This window comes from Mobula hypostoma, chromosome 1 (assembly GCF_963921235.1).
Source record: "Mobula hypostoma chromosome 1, sMobHyp1.1, whole genome shotgun sequence".
Taxonomy (NCBI): domain Eukaryota; kingdom Metazoa; phylum Chordata; class Chondrichthyes; order Myliobatiformes; family Myliobatidae; genus Mobula; species Mobula hypostoma.
The window spans coordinates 217,763,642-217,784,384 of NC_086097.1; the positions used below are offsets into that span (position 1 = coordinate 217,763,642).

The following is a 20,743-nucleotide window of genomic DNA, read 5'->3' on the forward strand; positions in this document are numbered from 1 at the left end:
TTATATAATGCAAAATTAAATCTTCTTTTCTCCCTGACTGATCTACTTCAGAGGTAAGGCAAATAAAGCAACAAAAGCATTCACGTTAAATTTTGTTTTATATATTGTAATTTAGTTGTTTTCCTTAATTTAACATATCCATGGTTTCATTGACTGTACTCAATTACCTTACCTGTAGTCATTGTAATACATAATAATTATTCTGAATCAGGTACTTATACAGATATTTCTCAAAAGATTAAAGCAGTACATACTAAGTTCATACAAACAACTCCTCAAAACAGGAGAATATTCTAACAATTCCAAAAATTCTAAATTTTGCTTGAAGTTTGTTAATTTTACCCTCATTTCCTATAATATGCACTTAGAATACAAGTTAAATAAAATGCTTGATGTACACTACCAAGGTGTTCTTTGCAGGCTTTGATAAAATTTGTTCTCAGTTATCTCTTCTCCAAAGAAAAAAGTAATTATTTTCAATTCTTTCATAACTTAAAATTTCATATCTGATCATTATTTTTGTCATTATTCTCCAAGGACAAACAACTTAAGCTGCACACAGACAACATATCTCAGTACTTGATTTAGAAATTTTGAAATTACCATATATGATGTAACTTTCTACTTTCGGTGAATAATTAATAAGCATATTTTTTTCTGTCCTGGAAAATCTAAATATAAGGAAATGAATGAGAACAGAAGAAAAAAGAAAGAACCAGAGAAGAGGTATAAAACACTGCAGTTGTTAAAAACTGAAATGAAAGAAAATGCACTATGGTGTATAAGATCAATGAAGATGAACCAAATGAACCTGTTTTGCTCTCCCTGGAGAGCCTGCCTGACGTGCTGGTTATTTCCAGCACTCTAGGCAAAATAGAAAAAAAGTGGTCGGAAATCGAAGGATGTGTTAGTGAGAATATAGGACTCTAAGTGGGCTTTGTGCCTCAAATTCTGAAGGGAGAACAAGGCTTATTCTTCTGAATTCCAGTAAGTACAGGCCCAATACCATCAAACGCTCCTCAAATGATAACTTTTCAATCCCAGAATCATTTTAACGAAACTCCTCTGAATCCTCTCCAATGTCAACACATCCTTTCTTAGATAAGGGACTCAAATGCGATGTTGGCATTCATTACTCCAAGTGAGTCCTCACCAGTGTTTTATAAAGCCTCAACATTACATCCTTGCTTTTATATTTTATTCCTTTCAAAATGAATGCTAAATCGCATTTGCCTTCCTCATCACCAACTCAGCCTGCAAATTAATCTTTAGTGAATCCTGCAAGAGGACTCCCAAGTCCCTCTGCACCTTCGATTTTTGAATTTTCTCTCCATTTAGAAAATAGTCTATGCTTTCATTTCTTCTACCAAAGTGTATGACTATACACTTTCGAAGACTGTATTCCATCTGCTACTTCTTAGCTCATTCTTTGTCTTTCTATAGTCTCTTTACTTCCTGCCACTCTAGCCATCTTTGTATCATTTGCAAACTTGGTTACAAAGTTATCAATTCCGTCATCCAAATCATTGACATATAACATAAAAAGATGTGATCCCAACACAAACCCCTGTGAAACACCACTAGTCACTGACAGTCAACCTGCAAAGGCTCCCTTTATTTCCAGTCTTTGCCTCCTGCGAATCAGCCAATGCTCTATCTTTCCTTTAATGCCATGGGCTCTTAACTTGTTAAGCAGCCTCATGTGTAGCACCTTGTCAAAGGCCTTCTGAAAATCCAAGTACACAACATCTACCAATTCTCTCTCCTTTGTCTTTCCTGCTTGTTATTTCTGCAAAGAATTCCAACAGATTTGTCAAGCAAGATTTTCCCTGAAGGAAACCATATGGACCATGCCTATTTTATCATGTACGTCCAAGTACACCAAAATTACATCCTTAATAATCGACTCTCGCATCTTCCTAACCACTGAGATGGGACTAACTGGCATTTAATTTCCCTTCTTCTTCCTCTCTCCCTTCTTGGAAAGTGGAGTGACAGTTGCAATTTTCCAGTCCTCTGGAACCATGCAAGAATCAATAGATTCTTGAAAGATCATTACAAATACCTCCACAATCTCTTCAACTATCTCTTTCAGAACCCTAGGGTGTATACCATCTGGTCAACATGACTTATCTACCTTCAGACCTTTCAGCTTCCCAAGAACCTTGTGCCTAGTAATGACAACTTCACACATTTCTGCCCTCTGACACTCTCGAACTTCCGGCATACTATTAGTGTCTTTCACAGTGAAGACTGATGCAAAATACTTAATCAGTTCATCCAGCATGAAAGAAGGTGGTATAATGGGATTGAGAAAATCAGACATGATTGAATGCTGAAGCAGAAGCAGAACTAATGGGCTGAATAGCCTAATTCTGCTCTTATATCCTTTGGTTTGGGAAAGTGATAGCTTAAGGACAGCAGTATTTACAGAACAATGCCTGGGAATTCCAGAGTTCAAAAGTGAGTACAACATAGGAACTGACATGATTGGGATTGGGGGGGATAGTGGAAAAGAGAGAATACTTGGTAAGAAACAATAAGCATCTGCATCACAAAGTGTATCAATGAAAATAGTGGAGAATGATAGTTCCAGAGGAAGCCATGCACGTTATCTGGTGAATTCCATAGCAATGGCAGATTCAAGAGACTGGGTTGCATATTGTAGCGGGGTGAGGGAAGGAGGCAATGGTAGAAGTTGTTGTCCACATTGAGGACAAAGAAGTGCAAAACGAAACAAAATATCAGGAAACAACCAATATTAAATTTTATTACACAAGGAAATAGTATATAAATTAATCACAGTCACCAATCAATAAATCTTTCTGCTGTAAGGCTCCAGAGTGGTTTCTTAAGGTTCTCAAAGCTGGGTTAGGGGTAATGGGGATAAGATCCCATTACATATTAAATGCTTCCTATGGTGTGTGCCTCAAACAGTGTCTGCCAACCAAGTCCACCTCCTGGCCTTCAGATGTGGCTTAGCTATTAAGCCCCGCAGAACCTTTCTGCTGACAGGAAAAGGGGAAAAGGTGGTTACTGGCGCCTTAAAAAAAAATCACTTCTGGCAAATGGGGCTCATCAGCCAAGGTTGGCATCACACCTAGGAAAAGGAAAACTCTGATTTCAAACCTCCATTGCTTTGCAGCTATACCCACTCATGGGGAAGGCTTCGGCCCATGATAAAATACTTGTATTTCAATACAATAACACATTATCTAACTGAAAAAAAATTGTGTTCCTTCTCAAAAAGTCTTTCAATGTCATTTACCTAATTTCCATTGGACTTCCTGCTCGTCTGTCTTCTCCTTGGCAATTTTTTTTTTGGCTTCTCGGAAAGCTTTCCAGTTCAATAAAAATTGTCTGGCTGCATTGTTTACTTCTTTTCCATCAAGGATCTCTACAAATGAAAATAATTGCTTCAAAAATAAGGTTGACTGAAAACAAGCTAAGGCCAAAATGAATAAATCTTTTCAATTAGTTCACTTTTAAAGACACTATGAAATTTAACTGATACAGCTTCAGCCTTATGAATGGCAAAATCCACTTTATTTGCTACATGTTGTGAGTAGTAATGAAAACTGCAAGGCAAACAAGTTAATTACAAAGAAAAGTACCTGAAAATTACTGTTTGCCAAGATTTGCAAAGGATCCAAAAGGAACTAACTTATTTATCCCTCTACATTGTTATTGTTATAAATGAAAAGCAATATTTAAAAAATGGCACAGTTGTTCAAACAGGCAGATAAACTCTGGTAAGTAGAAACCTAACTATTTTTGGGTGTGTGTGTGCATACACAACTGCTTAATGGAGTTACTGGACATTCCTCGGCATCTAACAGATTAAGGATTAAACCATTTAAAGTTAGGATTTCCATTAAAGAGGAACATCCTATAGCCACTTAAAGTATTAGTTAGTAAGAATGTCGATAATCTTTAAATTACAACTGCTCAGCCATAATACATATTCCACACTTTCTATATACAGATTTATCTTGAAATGGGTTGCTTTGATGCTCTGGGTATGATAATCAGTTAGAAAAATGGTAAAACTAAACTAGGGAGTTTCTTTTCATTTTATAATCACATTTGACATCGTAGTAAACAATAAAGTTATCTATTGTGGAAAGACTTTAGAAACAAAATTTATTTATATAAAATGAAAAGCAATATAGGTTAACAGCTCAAATCAATTCCAACCTAGAACTGTATCAAAATGTATATCTTCCTGGTTTTAAATCATTGAAATGTTTTACAACAAAGAATTGTTATTTTATAAAATATATTTCATTTTTGTAATTTTCTTTTGTAAACCTCCAAAATGATGACAATTGCACTATTCTACAGCCCGAAATGAATAGATTATCTTGTCTCAAATATGAAAATAATCACAAAAAAGAAATAAAAATTAACTCTTTCACAACATTAGATGTCCCAAATTGTTTATAGCCAATTATTTAATTTGAGGCTTTGTCATTGATGTCAACAAAGACAACAGCCAATTTGTTTGAAGAAAACTCCTCTAACAATTCAATAACATTCAAGAGATGAGCAATTATAGATATACTTTATTTTAAACATGCTCAACATTGAAAATATTTATTAGTTCCTCTTTATTGAAGAAAGCTAATATCACCTCAACAACTAATCTGACAATCAGACTTAGATGAAGAACATAATGTACAGAAAATTATGAAGAGTTTTACATCCTGCAAATGTGTATCAATATTGCATTTAGGCTGTCTGCAGTCAATAAATATATTCAGTTTTTTTGTTGAAATTTAAATTCTTAAGATGTTTTACCTACAGTAGTTGTAGGCAACCAAATATAAACATAGCTGAGATGCTGACAAAATAATTTTCTTTTCAAGGAAAATAATACACCATTATCTCTAAATAATCAAGTATTTAACATGAAAATTTAAAGAAAACTGTATCTATTATACAAAAATTTTGATGTACGCATGCATACATGTTTCCCCAATACTTACTCATGCTCTCACCACAGTGAATCAAGTATTGCAGCTCCAGTACATCAATCATCTTTCACATACTAATTAAGTGTAGGAAAAGGTCAGACAAAAGTAAGCATGTTCCATTTGCTAGTTATAATGAGTGATTAAACAGAGAGGTTCAAATATATTTTGTTAAATATCCTGACCCAAGAGTGGAATTTCTTGGAGTAAGCCCATTATGAGACTAACTTATTTAATTTTTAATTAGGAAATGCCTTCCATAGAAATATTGCACATAATGCAGAACCGCAATTCCTTTGCAAACTAGTAACTCATTAAGGGGTTCAGATGTTATAAAACCAGAACAGTGAAAGTCAATCAATTAATATACAGACCATTAATCCTTGCAACCCATTAATCACCCCATTCCTTCCCACTATATGCCTGTATAGAAACATAGAAAACCTACAGAATAATACAGGGCCTCCAGCCCACAATGCTGTGCTGAACATGTAGTTACTTTAGAAATTACCTCGGGTTACCCATAGCCTTCTATTTTTCTAAGCTCCATGTATCTATCTAGGAGTCTCTTAAAAGACCCTATTGTATCCGCCTCCACCACCGTCACTGGCAGCCTATTCCACGCACTCACCACTTTCTGCGTAAAAAACTTAACCCTGATATCTCCTCTGTACCTGCTTCCAAGCATCTTAAAACTGTGTCCTCTCATGCTAGCCATTTCAGCCCTCTGACTGTCCACACGATCAATGCATCTCATCATCTTATACACCTCTGTCAGGTCATCTCTCATCCTCCATCGCTCCAAAGGAAAAAGGCTGAGTTCACTCAACCTATCCTTATAAGGTATGCTCCCCAATCCAGGCAACATCCTTCACTTGAAGAATATACTTGGGTCATTGGAAAGAAAGGAGCCAAAAGGGTAGATGGCATATCTCCTGCAGTTGCATGAGAAGATTTGCAAGGAGGAGAATAGCTGTTGATGGAAATGGAGGAGCAATTACCAGAAAATTAAGTAAGACTTGTTTGGTGGTGGTGTCACTTTGAAGGAGCCAGAATTTGCAAGAGATGATTTAGACCATTAGACCAGATCTAACATACAGAGAGGCTTTGAGGAAAGAGAAGTAGAATAAATGGTGTAAAGACAGTAAGGTAGAAGGGCTGAAATGTGTGTACCTCAATGCAAGAAGCATCAGGAACAAAGGTGATGAACTGAGAGCTTGGATACATACATGGAATTATGATGTAGTGGCCATTACAGAGACTTGGCTGGCACCAGGGCAGGAATGGATTCTCAATATTCCTGGATTTCAGTGCTTTAAAAGGGATAGAGAGGGTGGAAAAAGGGGAGGAGGGGTGGCATTACTGGTCAGGGATACTATTACAGCTACAGAAAGGATGGGTAATGTAGCAGGATCCTCTTTTCAGTCAATATGAGTGGAAGTCAGCAACAGGAAAGGAGCAGTTACTCTACTGGGGGTGTTCTATAGGCCCCCTGGTAGCAGCAGAGATACAGAGGAGCAGAGTGGGAGGCAGATTTTGGAAAGGTGCAAAAATAACAGGGTTGTTATCATGGGTGACTTTAACTTCCCTAATATTGATTGGCACCTGATTAGTTCCAAGGGTTTAGATGGGGCAGAGTTTGTTAAGTGTGTCCAGGATGGATTCCTGTCACAGTATGTGGACAGGCCGACCAGGGGGAATGCCATACTAGATCTAGTACTAGGTAATGAACCAGGTCAGGTCACAGATCTCTCAGTGGGTGAGCATCTGGGGGACAGTGACCACCGCCCCCTGGCCCTTATAATTATCATGGAAAAGGATAGAATCAAAGAGGACAGGAAAATTTTTAATTGGGGAAAGGCAAGTTATGACGCTATAAGGCTAGAACTTGCGGGTGTGAATTGGGATGATGTTTTTGCAGGGAAATGTACTATGGACATGTGGTCGATGTTTAGAGATCTCTTGCGGGATGTAAGGGATAAATTTGTCCCAGTGAGGAAGATAAAGAATGGTAGGGTGAAGGAACCATGGGTGACAAGTGAGGTGGAAAATCTAGTCAAGTGGAAGAAGGCAGCATACATGAGGTTTAGGAAGCAAGGATCAGAGGGGTCTATTGAGGAATACAGGGAAGCAAGAAAGGAGCTTAAGAAGGGACTGAGAAGAGCAAGAAGGGGGCATGAGAAGGCCTTGGTGAGTAGGGTAAAGGAAAACCCCAAAGGCATTCTTCAATTATGTGAAGAAAAAAAGGATGACAGGAGTGAAGGTAGGACCGATTAGAGATAAAGGTGGGAAGATGTGCCTGGAGGCTGTGGAAGTGAGCGAGGCCCTCAATGAATACTTCTCTTCGGTATTCATCAATGAGAGGGAACTTGATGATGGTGAGGACAATATGAGTGAGGTTGATGTTCTGGAGCATGTTGATATTAAGGGAGAGGAGGTGTTGGAGTTGTTAAAATACATTAGGACAGATAAGTCCCCGGAACCTGATGGAATATTCCCCAGGCTGCTCCACGAGGCAAGAGAAGAGATTGCTGAGCCTCTGGCTAGGATCTTTATGTCCTCGTTGTCCACAGGAATGGTACCGGAGGATTGGAGGGAGGCAAATGTTGTTCCCTTGTTCAAAAAAGGTAGTAGGGATAGTCCGGGTAATTATAGACCAGTGAGCCTTATGTCTGTGGTGGGAAAGCTGTTGGAAAAGATTCTTAGAGATAGGATCTATAGGCATTTAGAGAATCATGGTCTGATCAGGGACAGTCAGCATGGCTTTGTGAAGGGCAGATCGTGTCTAACAAGCCTGATAGAGTTCTTTGAGGAGGTGACCAGGCATATAGATGAGGGTAGTGCAGTGGATGTGATCTATATGGATTTTAGTAAGGCATTTGACAAGGTTCCACACGGTAGGCTTATTCAGAAAGTTAGAAGGCATGGGATCCAGGGAAGTTTGGCCAGGTGGATTCAGAATTGGCTTGCCTGCAGAAGGCAGAGGGTGGTGGTTGAGGGAGTACATTCAGATTGGAGGATTGTGACTAGTGGTGTCCCACAAGGATCTGTTCTGGGACCTCTACTTTTCATGATTTTTATTAACGACCTGGATGTGGGGGTAGAAGGGTGAGTTGGCAAGTTTGCAGACGACACAAAGGTTAGTGGTGTTGTAGATAGTGTAGAGGATTGTCAAAGATTGCAGAGAGACATTGATAGGATGCAGGAGTGGGCTGAGAAGTGGCAGATGGAGTTCAACCTGGAGAAGTGTGAGGTGGTACACTTTGGAAGGACAAACTCCAAGGCAGAGTACAAAGTAAATGGCAGGATACTTGGTAGTGTGGAGGAGCAGAGGGATCTCGGGGTACATGTCCACAGATCCCTGAAAGTTGCCTCACAGGTGGATAGGGTAGTTAAGAAAACTTACGGGGTGTTAGCTTTCATAAGTCGAGGGATAGAGTTTAAGAGTCGCGATGTAATGTTGCAGCTCTATAAAACTCTGGTTAGGCCACACTTGGAGTACTGTGTCCATTTCTGGTCACCTCACTATAGGAAGGATGTGGAAGCATTGGAAAGGGTACAGAGGAGATTTACCAGGATGCCGCCTGGTTTAGAAAATATGCATTATGATCAGAGATTAAGGGAGCTAGGGCTTTACTCTTTGGAGAGAAGGAGGATGAGGAGACATGATAGAGGTGTACAAGATAATAAGAGGAATAGATAGAGTGGATAGCCAGCGCCTCTTTCCCAGGGCACCACTGCTCAATACAAGAGGACATGGCTTTAAGGTAAGGGGTGGGAAGTTCAAGGGGGATATTAGAGGAAGGTTTTTTACTCATAGAGTGGTTGGTGCGTGGAATGCACTGCCTGAGTTAGTGGTGGAGGCAGATACACTAGTGAAGTTTAAGAGACTACTAGTCAAGTATATGGAGGAATCTAAGGTGGGGGCTTATATGGGAGGCAGGGTTTGAAGGTCGGCACAACATTGTGGGCCAAAGGGCCTGTACTGTGCTGTACTATTCTATGTTCTATGTTCTATAAGACCATAAGGCATAGGAGAAGAATTAGGCCATCGGTCCATCGAGTCTGCTCCACTATTTCATCATGGCTGATCCAATTTTCCTCTCAGCCTCAGTCTCCTGACTTCTCCCCATATCCCTTCATGCCCTGAACAATCAAGAATCTATCAACCTCTGCCTTAAATATACATAAAGACTTGGCCTCCATAGCTGCCGGTGGCAAAGAATTCCACAGATTCACTATTCTATTACGGCTGATTTATTTTCCCTCTCAACCACATTCTCGTGCTTTATCCCCATAACCTTTTGGCACTCCTTACTAATCTAGAACCTATCAACTTTCACTTTAAATATACCCAGTGACTTGGCCTCCACAGCCATCAGTGGCAATGAATTCCACAGATTCACCACCCTCTGGTTAAAGCTGTTCTCCCTGGTCCTAGACTCTTTCCCACTATAGGAAACATCCTCTCTACATTCACTCTATCTAGGCCTTTCACTATACGATAGGTTTCAAAGAGATCCGCCTCCATTATTCTTCTACACTCCAGCAAGTACTGGCCCAGAGCCATCAAACTCCCCTCATACGTTAACCCTTTCCTTCACAGGATCATTCTTGTGAACTGTCTCTGGACCCTGTCCATCGCAAGCACATTCTTTCTTAAATAAGGGGCCCAAAAATGCCCACCACATTCCAAGTGCAGTCTAACCAATGCCTTATAACGCCTGAGCATTACATCCTTGCTTTTATATTGTATAAGTCTCAAAATGAATGCTAACAGTGCTGTTGCCTTCCTTATTACCAACTCAACCTGCAAGTTAACCTTTAAGGTAATCCTGCACAAGGACTCTGAAGACCCTTTGCGCTTCTGATTTCTGAATTTGCTGTATATCTAGAAAATAATTTACACCTTTATTCCTTCTATTAAAGTGCATGACCATACACTTCCCTACACTGTATTCCATCTGCCACTTCTTTGCACATTCTCCTAATCTATACAAGTTCTTCTGCAGACTCCCAGCTTCCTCAACACTAACTGCCCCTCCACCTATCTTTGAATTGTCAGCAAATGTGGCCACAAAGCCATTAATTCTGTCATCCAGATCATTGACATATAACGTGAAAAGAAGTTGGCCCAACACTGACCCCTGAGGAACACCCTTAGTCACTAGTTGCCAATCAGAAAAGGCCCACTTTATTGCCTTTTGCTGGTCACACAATCTTCTATCCATGTTAGTTTCTTTCCTGTAATACTATTGTCTCTTATGTTATTTAGTAGCATCATTTAAAGCACCTTGTCAAAGGACTTCTGAAAATCCAAGTAGGCAACATCCACTGATGCTCCTTTATCTATCCTACCTGTTATTTCCTCAAAGATTACCAACAGATTTGTCAGGCAAGATTTCCCCTATGGAACCATACTGACCTTGGCTTCTTTTAAAATGAGCTTCCAAGTACCCTCACTCATGGACTCCTACATCTTCCCAACCACTGAAGTCAGGCTAACTGGGCCATAATATTGTGTCTTTTGCCTCCTTGTCTTCTTAAAAAATGGGGTGATTTCTGCAATTTTCCAGAATCTGGTGATTCTTGTAAGATCACTACTAATGCCTCCGCAGTCTCTTCAGCTACCTCATTCAAAAGCCTGAGGTGTGGTCTATCTGGTCCAGGGATTATCTACCTTCAGACCATTCAGTTTCCTAACACCTTATCTTTAGTAATAGTGACTACCCTCACTTTTGCCTCCTGACACTCTCCAATTTCTGGCATGTTGATGGTGTCTTTCGCAGTGAAGACTTATAAAAACTTATGGAGTTAATCTGATATTTCTTTGTCCCCAGTTACCAACTCTCCAGCATCGTTTGTCAGCAGTCGAATATCCAATCTTGCCTCTTCTTTTACTCTTTATATATCTGAAAGTAATGTTTATATATCTGATTTGCTAAATATGATGTGGGGTAAAAGTAAGTTTCTAGATCTCAGAGGCAGAAAATGAGATGAGGAAAAATTAACTATTTTTTGTTTTAATTTCAGATTTTCAGTGTCCAGAATACTGATTTTGGTAATTTCTGATGATCTTTCTACTTTGTTCATTTACTTTACCTATAAGCCAACATTTGCACTTATTTTTCCTCCTGGTCAATCTTTCCTTTCTTTATTTGCTCCTTTGCCACATTCTTTTTCCATAACTAATTTTTTAAATCTTTTCCAGACATGATGAAATGTTAACTACAGATGCTGCCTGATCTGCTGAGTATTTCCAGAATTTTCCATTCATATTGAAAGGCAACTTCCTGATTTTCACACAGATACCATACAATGTTCCTGCATCAGACATTGCTGGCTGATTTATTCCAGTATTAGTGCTATTATTAATAAATGCTGCTAATTAAAATATAACCTTGTCATTTTATCTTTCTGTATATTGTCCCAAACTCACACTCATTAAAAATACATCAAAAACTAACTCATCAAAAAAAATGAGCTAAGGTTCGTTTTAGTAGGTCAAGTTTGAAGACAGAATATAATGTTAATGGTAAGACTCTTGGCAGCGTGGAGGATCTGAGAGATCTTGGGGTCTGTGTCCATGAGACACGCAAAACTGCTGTGCAGATTGACAGTGTTGTTAAGAAGGCATATGGTATGTTCGCATTCATCACCCATGGGACTGAGTTCAAGAGCCATGAGGTAATGTTACAGCTATATAAGGCCTTATCAAACCCCATTTGGAGTACTGTGTTCAGTTCTGGTCACCTCACTACAGGAAGGATGTGGATACTATAGAGAGAGTGCAGAGGAGATTTACAAGGATGTTGCCTGGATTGGAGGGTGTACCTTATGAGAATGGGTTGAGTGAACTTGGCCTTTTCTCCTTGGAAAAACGGAGGATGAGCGGTGACTTGATAGAAACGTATAAGATGATGAAGGGCACTGATTGTGTGGATAGCCAGAGGCTTTTCCCCAGGACTGAAGTGGCTAACACAAGGGGGCATAGTTTTAATGTGCCTGGAAATAGGTACCGAGGTGACGTCAGGGGTAAGTTTTTTTTACACAGAGAGTTGTGGGTGCATGGAATGCATTGCCGGCAGCGGTGGTGGAAGCGGATAAAATAGGGTCTTTTAAGAGCCTCTTAGATAGGTACATGGAGCTTAGAAAAATAGAGGGCAATGTGCTAGCGAAATTCTAGGCAGTTTCTAGAGTAGGTTACTTGGTCGGCACAACATTGTGGGCCGAAGGGCCTGTAATGTGCTGTGGATTTCTATGTTCTGAAAACACTTTGATGATACATTTCAGAATCATATTTACAAATAACTATTTTTTGGATGTCAAAGATGACTGTTTTGTCCACAAAATCTGCCTTTAGCTCAGTTTTAATATATCCAAGTGATTTTGCACTCACTCTCACCAGCTCCATCTAGTGTACATATGGTTTTAGTTATTACAGTACAATGTCATTAATGTCAGATTAGTGGGTAGTACCATCAACTACGTATTTATTGTGACCACCAAGATCAACAAAGCTTTGATCTATTGGATGTTTTGACATTATGTCCCATTTCATACATGACAACTGTTTACTGGAATGTATATTTGTAGCTGATTAAATTTACATTACATTTCACATAAATTTATCAGTAATAATAAGTACTTCTGAACCTTAGAGTTCACAGATTACAGCAGGAGTAATCAGCCTTTCCAGTGTATGCTAACTTTTGCTAAAACTCTCTAAAAACCATCTTGTTATCATGTTTTCTGTCCTCTCTTGCTCCATGACCTGCTTGCTTTATTTACTGTGACTAGTGTACAGGTTCATTTACTGGATTAACAATCAGAGCTCTGATTGATACAGAGACATGACTGAATCCTACTGTGAAAGATAGGTAAATTTAAGTAACTATCTATTCTTTGTGTAGGTAATAATGATTGTATTGCAGAAGACCCTGCTATTTTATCAGAATTCTTCAAGAACAGAATCTGCTCTCCTGACCAGATTTAACCCATTTATCAAGATTCCACTTCCCACCAAATGACTTGACCTTTAACTGTGCTAGTTCAGGGATAATTAAAAATAAACAATAAATGTCAGAATCATCAGTGATATCCACATCCTGTCAAAGAATCATAACAAAAGCAATTGCACTTATGCAACTTCACAAATACTGTACTTGCTGGGATAAAAAGTTACTTCCTCCAACAACTTTAATATTGCTTCAGTGTTTCCAAGCCTCTATCTTCACCTTCTGAGAAGCAACCAAACAGAAATCCTCAAAAAATATTACAAGTAATAATTTTTCCCCATCTGCTTTTATCAAGACCTTTCATATTTTAAAATTTTTAATAAAAATACAAAAACTCTACACTGAAACTGCATTATGGTATCCGGCATAGATGGGACTGGAAATCAGCCTGGATGGCCACCCCAAACTTGAAAAGTAGTTGTAGAAGAAGAGTTTTATTCTGCTTCAAAACTCTATCTAACTTTGAAAGCAGGATAGATTTTATTGCTACTACTGTTTAACATTTTTAGTAGTATTGACAAAAAACACAATTCTAAATATTAGTCTTCTCCGTTTTGGTGAAAAATATACTATAGTTCTCATAAATAAAGCTTTTTATTCCAATATGAGGGCCTGGTGAATTCTGCTTTAACTTTCATGACCTCAATGTAGTGCAACAGATAAATTCCAGTTTAATCATTGCCTTTTGTCATAATCCTTTTTGTTCTTATGCTTTATTTTCTCGCATATAAAATCCAAAATCTGGCATTTTCAAGGACTTATATTTTGCACTCCAAGGCATCTATTTCTCCAAACTCTAAGTTTTTCATTAAATTTGTATTTCTAGTTTACGTTCCCCCATCACCCCACCACCACCAAAATGCATTATCTTAGCCTCTATCAAAGAACAATGCCGAAAATTCATCTCCTCTGAAGAGGAGAATATGCCTCATCTCTGCCTGAAATAGTCAACCACTTTTGTTAAAAAAGTGATTCTTAGTCCTAGATTCTTTCTCAAGAGAATCACTTTTTCCGTACATTCTCTATTAAGACCTTTATATTGGTTAGCCAACATCCAGTTAATTTAACTACACTTTTTTCTGAAGCTTATAAGTTCTATATGAAATTTTTAATGTACAATGTTTTACTTTACTGCATTTCTTTAACTATAAAATAAATAGTGATAAAAAAGGAATATTCGTCCATATAAGTGATCTTAAAATTGTGCCTGGCAGCGCTCATCGTTTCTCTACATTTCTATGGTAATGATTTAATCTTGATATTGAAAATCATTAAAAAGGAAGGTAGCGTTCACCTAATTATATCCTATATAATTCCAACAATTCCTGGCAGACACATTTAAATTACTAAATATTTAAACACAACAATTCCTTTGTTTTATTCTGCATTTCAGTATGTGTGATGATAAGATACTGAAAAGATTATTACTTAGAACTTGTTTTTCTCTGCAAATAGTGTTAATCCAATGTTATAACTTTCTCCATATTAATTCATACTATTGTGGTTTTTCAGATTGCAATCTCACTGGGAGAATTCTGGTTAAACAGTATTTCCATAAAAAGAGAAGTGCAACTTTTGACAAGAATATAGCTCTGCAATAACATGTCAGATTCCAGAGCTGTAAAAGTCCTCTCCACTAGGTCATTCCTCTTAATGGTGTTATAACTGCAAAGGTAGAGAGAGAGGCCAGACAAGATGTGGACATTATCCTGTCTTTAGATCTTAGCCCTTCTTTCCCCAAGGTGGACCTGGGTAACAGGAGGTCATCCAAGGTACAGTTAGAAAAAGCATATTGTGACAAAACATGCACTATAGCGACCAACTTGTCAAGGTGACAGCTCTTCCATGTGCACTTCCTATGTGCAGCCTTCTGTTACAACATTGTTATATTTCAGGCAGCAACTCACACAGTCGCACAGTTGGAGATTGACAGCCAGAGACATAAAAATCAAGTAAGCTACCATGTCATTCGGAGCATTTGGAAACATTATTTCTCCTTTGTCTCAAAACTAAAATTGTAATAAGCCAATGCCAGGTCCTACAAACAGAAGAGGAAGTGCCCCAAGTTCTGCCAAAACAGACGGGAAAAGACTACCTCATGCAACTCCAGCCTGATGCAACTAGCACAACCGAGGAAAACATGAAAATTCATCATATGCACGTTTGTTATTTTCATATAGTACAGAAACCAGCCCTTTGGCACACACAACAATGAGTATCTATCTAATCTAGTCTCATTTTCCAGAAATTGCTATTTTAGATACTCATCAAATTTTCTGAGAGTTTCTGCCTCCAATACCACCTTAGTGCATTCTTATTTTAACCAGCCTCTGAGTAAAAATATTCTTCCCCAGTACCCCTCCAAATCTCTTACCGCTTTACCTTCAAACTATGCTTTCAACACCTCTGCTCAGCAGAAATGTTTTGCACTATCTATTGTATCTCATCCTCCAACAAGTTTACATACTTCAGTCAGGTCCCCCCCAGCCTCTTTTACATCAAGAAAACTCAATACAGCCTATCCAGTCTCTCATCGGTGAAACAGATTAAAACATCTTGATGAAACACTCCACTGTCCTCTTAAACCATACCTCAAAAACCCATGACCTCCATGGACAAGGATAGAAGTGCATAGAAACTACATTACCTCTAGCCTTCCGTTCTTATATCATCCTGACTAGTTCCTGTGCTATCATATCATCATTGCTGGGTTAACAATTACGTACTTTATACCACTACAAAGGTACATTAATGCTTGAAGATGGTGAAGAGACTTTGTACAATCATGATGTCAAAGTCAAGCTTATTCTCATATGCGCGAATATCAAGTGCAATGAATAACTAACTTACTAGCATCAGCATTACAGGGACATAGCATTAGAGACACAACACTTTTCACAAGAAAAACATAAATTAAACATAAATTGTACAAAATTATACAACAAAGAACACAAATAGCACAAATGTATAAAGATCATTGAAGGTCTCTAGAGGCAATGATCAGAGATGTTAATGTCAATTAGGCATTCTTGGGAACAAGGGGGACTTTTTCCACTCTGATTTTGTGGGTTCTGAAGTGTCTGATTAGGCCAAAGTGGAAACCGCACACTCCTCCATGTGGTACCTAGTGTGGAAGGTTGATGAGTAGTTTGTGAAGCAGTTCATACTTTTCATCACTTACACAGTTATTTGTGTGTTCCTAATGCATAGTCTTGAATTTAACAATACCATCTCCAAGAAGAGAAGTCTCCATGGTTTGGTTGTGAAAATGGGTAATTAGGGGCTCAACACTGGTGATGGGAGTTTTCAGCAGGACTCTGATACTTGAATTTCCACCAGTGATGAAATTCCCTACTGTCTTCAATATACCAGCACATCAGGGCATGTAGGGATACGGGGAGAAGTCAGGAGACTGGGGCTGAGAGGAAATCTTGCATGATGTGGGAGGTCAGGGACACAGACGGTGCCTCTGGCTGCTACAACTGTGAAAAGGTTCAGCTCCTGAAGGACCATGTTGGGGCACTGGAGAAGCAACTGGATGACCTCAGATTCATCCGGGAAAACGAGTTTTCTGGACAGGACCTACAGTGAGATTGTTACACCGAAGACACCGGAAGAGAGAAGGGGGGCAATGATGAGGAAGGGATGGAGGCTTGGAGTACAGGAGACCCCAGGGGATGTACCTCTTGAAAACAAGTTCACCCTCTTGGAAGCTGTCGGCACAGAAGACACTGCCAGTCTGAGAGGCGGACAGGTCTGTGAGTCAAAAATTGGTGCTGAAACAAAGCCAAGGAGACAGACGTCAGGCAGAGCTGTGGTAGTTGGGGACTCCATAGTGATAGGTACAGAAAGGGGTATCTGCAGCAACAGGCGGGATTTAAGGAAGGTGTGTTGCCTCCCTGGTGCCAGGATCAAGGATGTCACGGACCAAATGCAGGGCATCCTCAAGGGTGAAAGTGAACAGCCAGAAGTGGAAGTGCATGCCAGCACAAATGGCGTCGGGAAGAGGAGGAAAGAAATTCTGCAGTGTGACTTCAGAGAACTCGGAAGAAGGCTGAAAAGCAGGACCTCCAGGGTGGTTATCTCCGGTTTGCTTCCAGTTCCTCGTGCTGGTGAGGGCAGGAACAGGGAGATAGGGGATCTGAATGTGTGGCTGAGGAGCTGGTGCGGGAAGCAGGGCTTTAGATTCTTAGACCGCTGGGATCTGTTTTGGGGCGAGGATGAATTGTACAAAAGGGACGGGTTGCACCTCAACAGGCCAGGGACCAGCATTCTGGCAGGCAGGTTTGCCACTGCTACACAGGTGTGTTTAAACTAAGTAGCGGGGGGGGGGGGGGAAGGAGAGGAAATATAAGGATGGAGTTAAAGGGAAAGAGAGAATTAACAGGGCAGAAAGCTCAGGAAGGGATCGGAGAGTGTGGCCAAGTGCAATAGGATCGATGTGAAAGGTGAGGGGAGTAATAGATTAAAAGTATTATATATGAATGCACGAAGTATAAGAAATAAAGTGGATGAGCTTGAGGTTCAGTTGGAAATTGGCAAGTATGATGTTGTAGGAATAACAGAGACATGGCTGCAAGAGGACCAGGGCTGGGAAATGAATATTCAAGGACATACATCCTATCGAAAGGACAGACAGGTGGGCAGAGGGGGTGGGGTGGCTCTGTTGGTGAGGAATGAAATTCAGTCCCTTGTGAGGGGTGACATACAATCAAGAGAAGTAGAGTCAGTATGGATAGAACTGAGAAATTGTAAGGGCAAAAAGACCCTAATGGGAGTTATCTACAGGCCCCCAAACAGTAGCCTAGATACAGGGTGCAAGTTAAATCAAGAGTTAAAATTGGCATGTCGCAAAGGTAATGCTACAGTTGTTATGGGGGATTTTAACATGCAGGTGGACTGGGAAAATCAGGTTGGTACTGGACCCCAAGAAAGGGAGTTTGTGGAGTGCCTCCAAGATGGATTCTTAGAGCAGCTTGTACTGGAACCTACCAGGGAGAAGGCAATTCTGGATTTGGTGCTGTGTAATGAACCAGATTTGATAAGGGAACTTGAGGTAATGGAGCCATTAGGAGGTAGTGACCATAATATGGTAAGTTTTAAACTACAATTTGAGAGGGAGAAGGGAAAATCGGAAGTGTCAGTATTGCAGTTGAACAAAGGGGACTATGGAGCTATGAGGGAGGAGCTGGCCAAAGTTGACTGGAAAGATACCCTAGCAGGGATGACAGTGGAACAACAATGGTGGGTACTTCTGGGAATAATACAGAAGATGCAGGATCAGTTCATTCCAAAGAGGAAGAAAGGTTCTAAGGGGAGTAAGGGGTGACCATGGCTGACAAGGGAAGTCAAGGATAGTATAAAAATAAAAGAGAAGAAGTATAACATAGCAAAGATGAGCAGGAAGCCAGAGGATTGGGAAACTTTCAAAGAACAACAGAGGATAACTAAAAAGGCAATACGGAGAGAAAAGATGAGATATGAAGGCAAGCTAGCCAAGAATATAAAGGAGGATAGTAAAAGCTTCCTTAGGTATGTGAAGAGGAAAAAAATTAGTTAAGACCAAAGCTCGGCCCTTGAAGACAGAAACGGGTGAATTTATTATGGGGAACAAGGAAATAGCAGATGAGTTGAACAGGTTCTTTGGATCTGTCTTCACTAGGGAAGACACAAACAATCTCCCAGATGTAATAGTGGCCGGAGGACCTAGGGTAATGGAGGAACTGAAGGAGATTTACATTAGGCAGAAAATGGTGTTGGACAGACTGATGGGACTGAAGGCTGATAAATCCATAGGGCCTGATGGTCTGAACCCCAGGGTACGTAAGGAGGTGGCTCTAGAAGTCATAGACACATTGGTAGTTATTTTCCAATGTTCTATAGACTCAGGATCAGTTCCTGAGGACTGGAGGGTAGCTAATGTTATCCCACTTTTTAAGAAAGGAGGGAGAGAGAAAACAGGCAATTATAGACCAGTTAGCCTGACATCAGTGGTGGGGAAGATGCGGGAGTCAATTATAAAGGTTGAAATAGCAGCACATTTGGATAGCAGTAACAGGATCAGTCCGAGTCAGCATGGATTTACGAAGGGGAAATCATGCTTGACTAATCCTCTGGAATTTTTTGAGGATGTAACTATGAAAATGGACAAGAGAGAGCCAGTGGATGTAGTGTACCTGGACTTTCAGAAAGCCTTTGATAAGGTCCCACATAGGAGATTAGTGGGCAAAATTAGAGCACATGGTATTGGGGGTAGGGTACTGACGTGGATTGTAAGTTGGTTGGCAGACAGGAAACAAAGAGTAGGGATTAACAGGTCCCTTTCAGAATGGCAGGCGGTGACTAGTGGGGTACCGCAAGGTTCAGTGCTGGGACCGCAGCTATTTATAATGTACATTAATGATTTAGATGAAGGGATTAAAAGTAACATTAGCAAATTTGCAGATGACACAAAGCTGGGTGGCAGTGTGAAATGTGCGGAGGATGTTGAGATAATGCAGGATGACTTGGACAGGTTGGGTGAGTGGGCAGATGCATGGCAGATGCAGTTTAATGTGGATAAATGTGAGGTTATCCACTTTGGTGGCAAGAATAGGAAGGCAGATTACTACTTGAATGATGTCAAGTTAGGAAAATGGGAAGTACAATGAGATCTTGGCGTCCTTGTTCATCAGTCACTGAAAGTAAGCATGCAGGTACAGCAGGCAGTGAAGAAAGCTAATGGCATGTTGGCCTTCATAACAAGGGGAGTTGAATATACGAGCAAAGAGGTCCTTCTGCAGTTGAACAGGGCCCTGGTGAGACCACGCGTGGCGTATTGTGTGCAGTTTTGGTCTCCAAATTTGAGAAAGGACATTCTTGCTATTGAGGGAGTGCAGTGGAGGTTCATGAGGTTAATTCCCAGGATGGCGGGACTGTCATATGTTGAAAGATTGGAGCAACTGGGCTGGTACACACTGGAATTTAGAAGGATGAGAGGGGATCTGATTGAAACATATAAGATTACAGTATGTGATAATGTGATTTGGGTTTAATTCAGAGAAGGATGTCTGAGAATTGGAGTGGGAGTGCGGAGGAAGCCATTTTGAATTTTTCGGTTTTTTTTCCATCGGAGTTCAGAGAGGTGGGACTGCGCAGGTGTGTGACGTCGGGCAGTGAAGCGCGGAAGATTAAAAAGGAACACAGCCTTATACACCGCGCAGCATAGTTTTGAGGGCGGCAGAGTGAGCCGGGAGCAGAGTGAAGGCTTAAGGGCTTTGGCTCAATGGGCTTAGGCGGAAACGGGCGAGGCAAAGTAGGTTTGGTATTTATTTTTTCCTGTTATTTGAGGAGAGGGGGAAGTATGAGTGTGAGGGCAGCTTGTTGTTCTCAGTGTCGGATGTGGGAGGTCCTTGAGTCTCCCAGCCTCTCGGACGTCCACATCTGTGCCAGGTGCGCCGAGATGCAGCTCCTAAGGGACCGCGTTAGGGAACTGGAGCTGCAGCTCGATGACCTTTGTCTGGTCAGGGAGAGTGAGGAGTTGATAGAGAGGAGTTACAGGCAGGTGGTCACACCGGGGCCATGGGAGGCTGACAAGTAGGTCACGGTTAGGAGGGGGAAGAGGAAGAGTCAGGTACTAGAGAGTACCCCAGTGGCTGTGCCCCTTGACAATAAGTACTCCTGTTTGAGTACTGTTGGGGGGGGGGGCAGCTTACCTGGGGGAAGCAACAGTGGCCATGCCTCTGGCACAGAGTCCGGCCCTGTAGCTCAGAA

The 20,743-nt window shown here is 40.4% G+C and overlaps 1 protein-coding gene across 4 annotated transcripts in view; it reads right to left on the minus strand.

Annotated features, from left to right (window-relative positions):
• ppp1r42 (protein phosphatase 1, regulatory subunit 42) overlaps positions 1 to 20,743 on the minus strand; it is a 121,902-nt gene that overhangs the window by 40,156 nt on the left and 61,003 nt on the right. For all 4 annotated transcript variants that reach the window (XM_063064602.1, XM_063064610.1, XM_063064619.1 and 1 more), the window contains one exon: positions 3,269 to 3,397. In XM_063064602.1, coding sequence (XP_062920672.1) covers positions 3,269 to 3,397 — 129 coding nt within the window. The remainder of the gene's footprint in view (positions 1 to 3,268; positions 3,398 to 20,743) is intronic.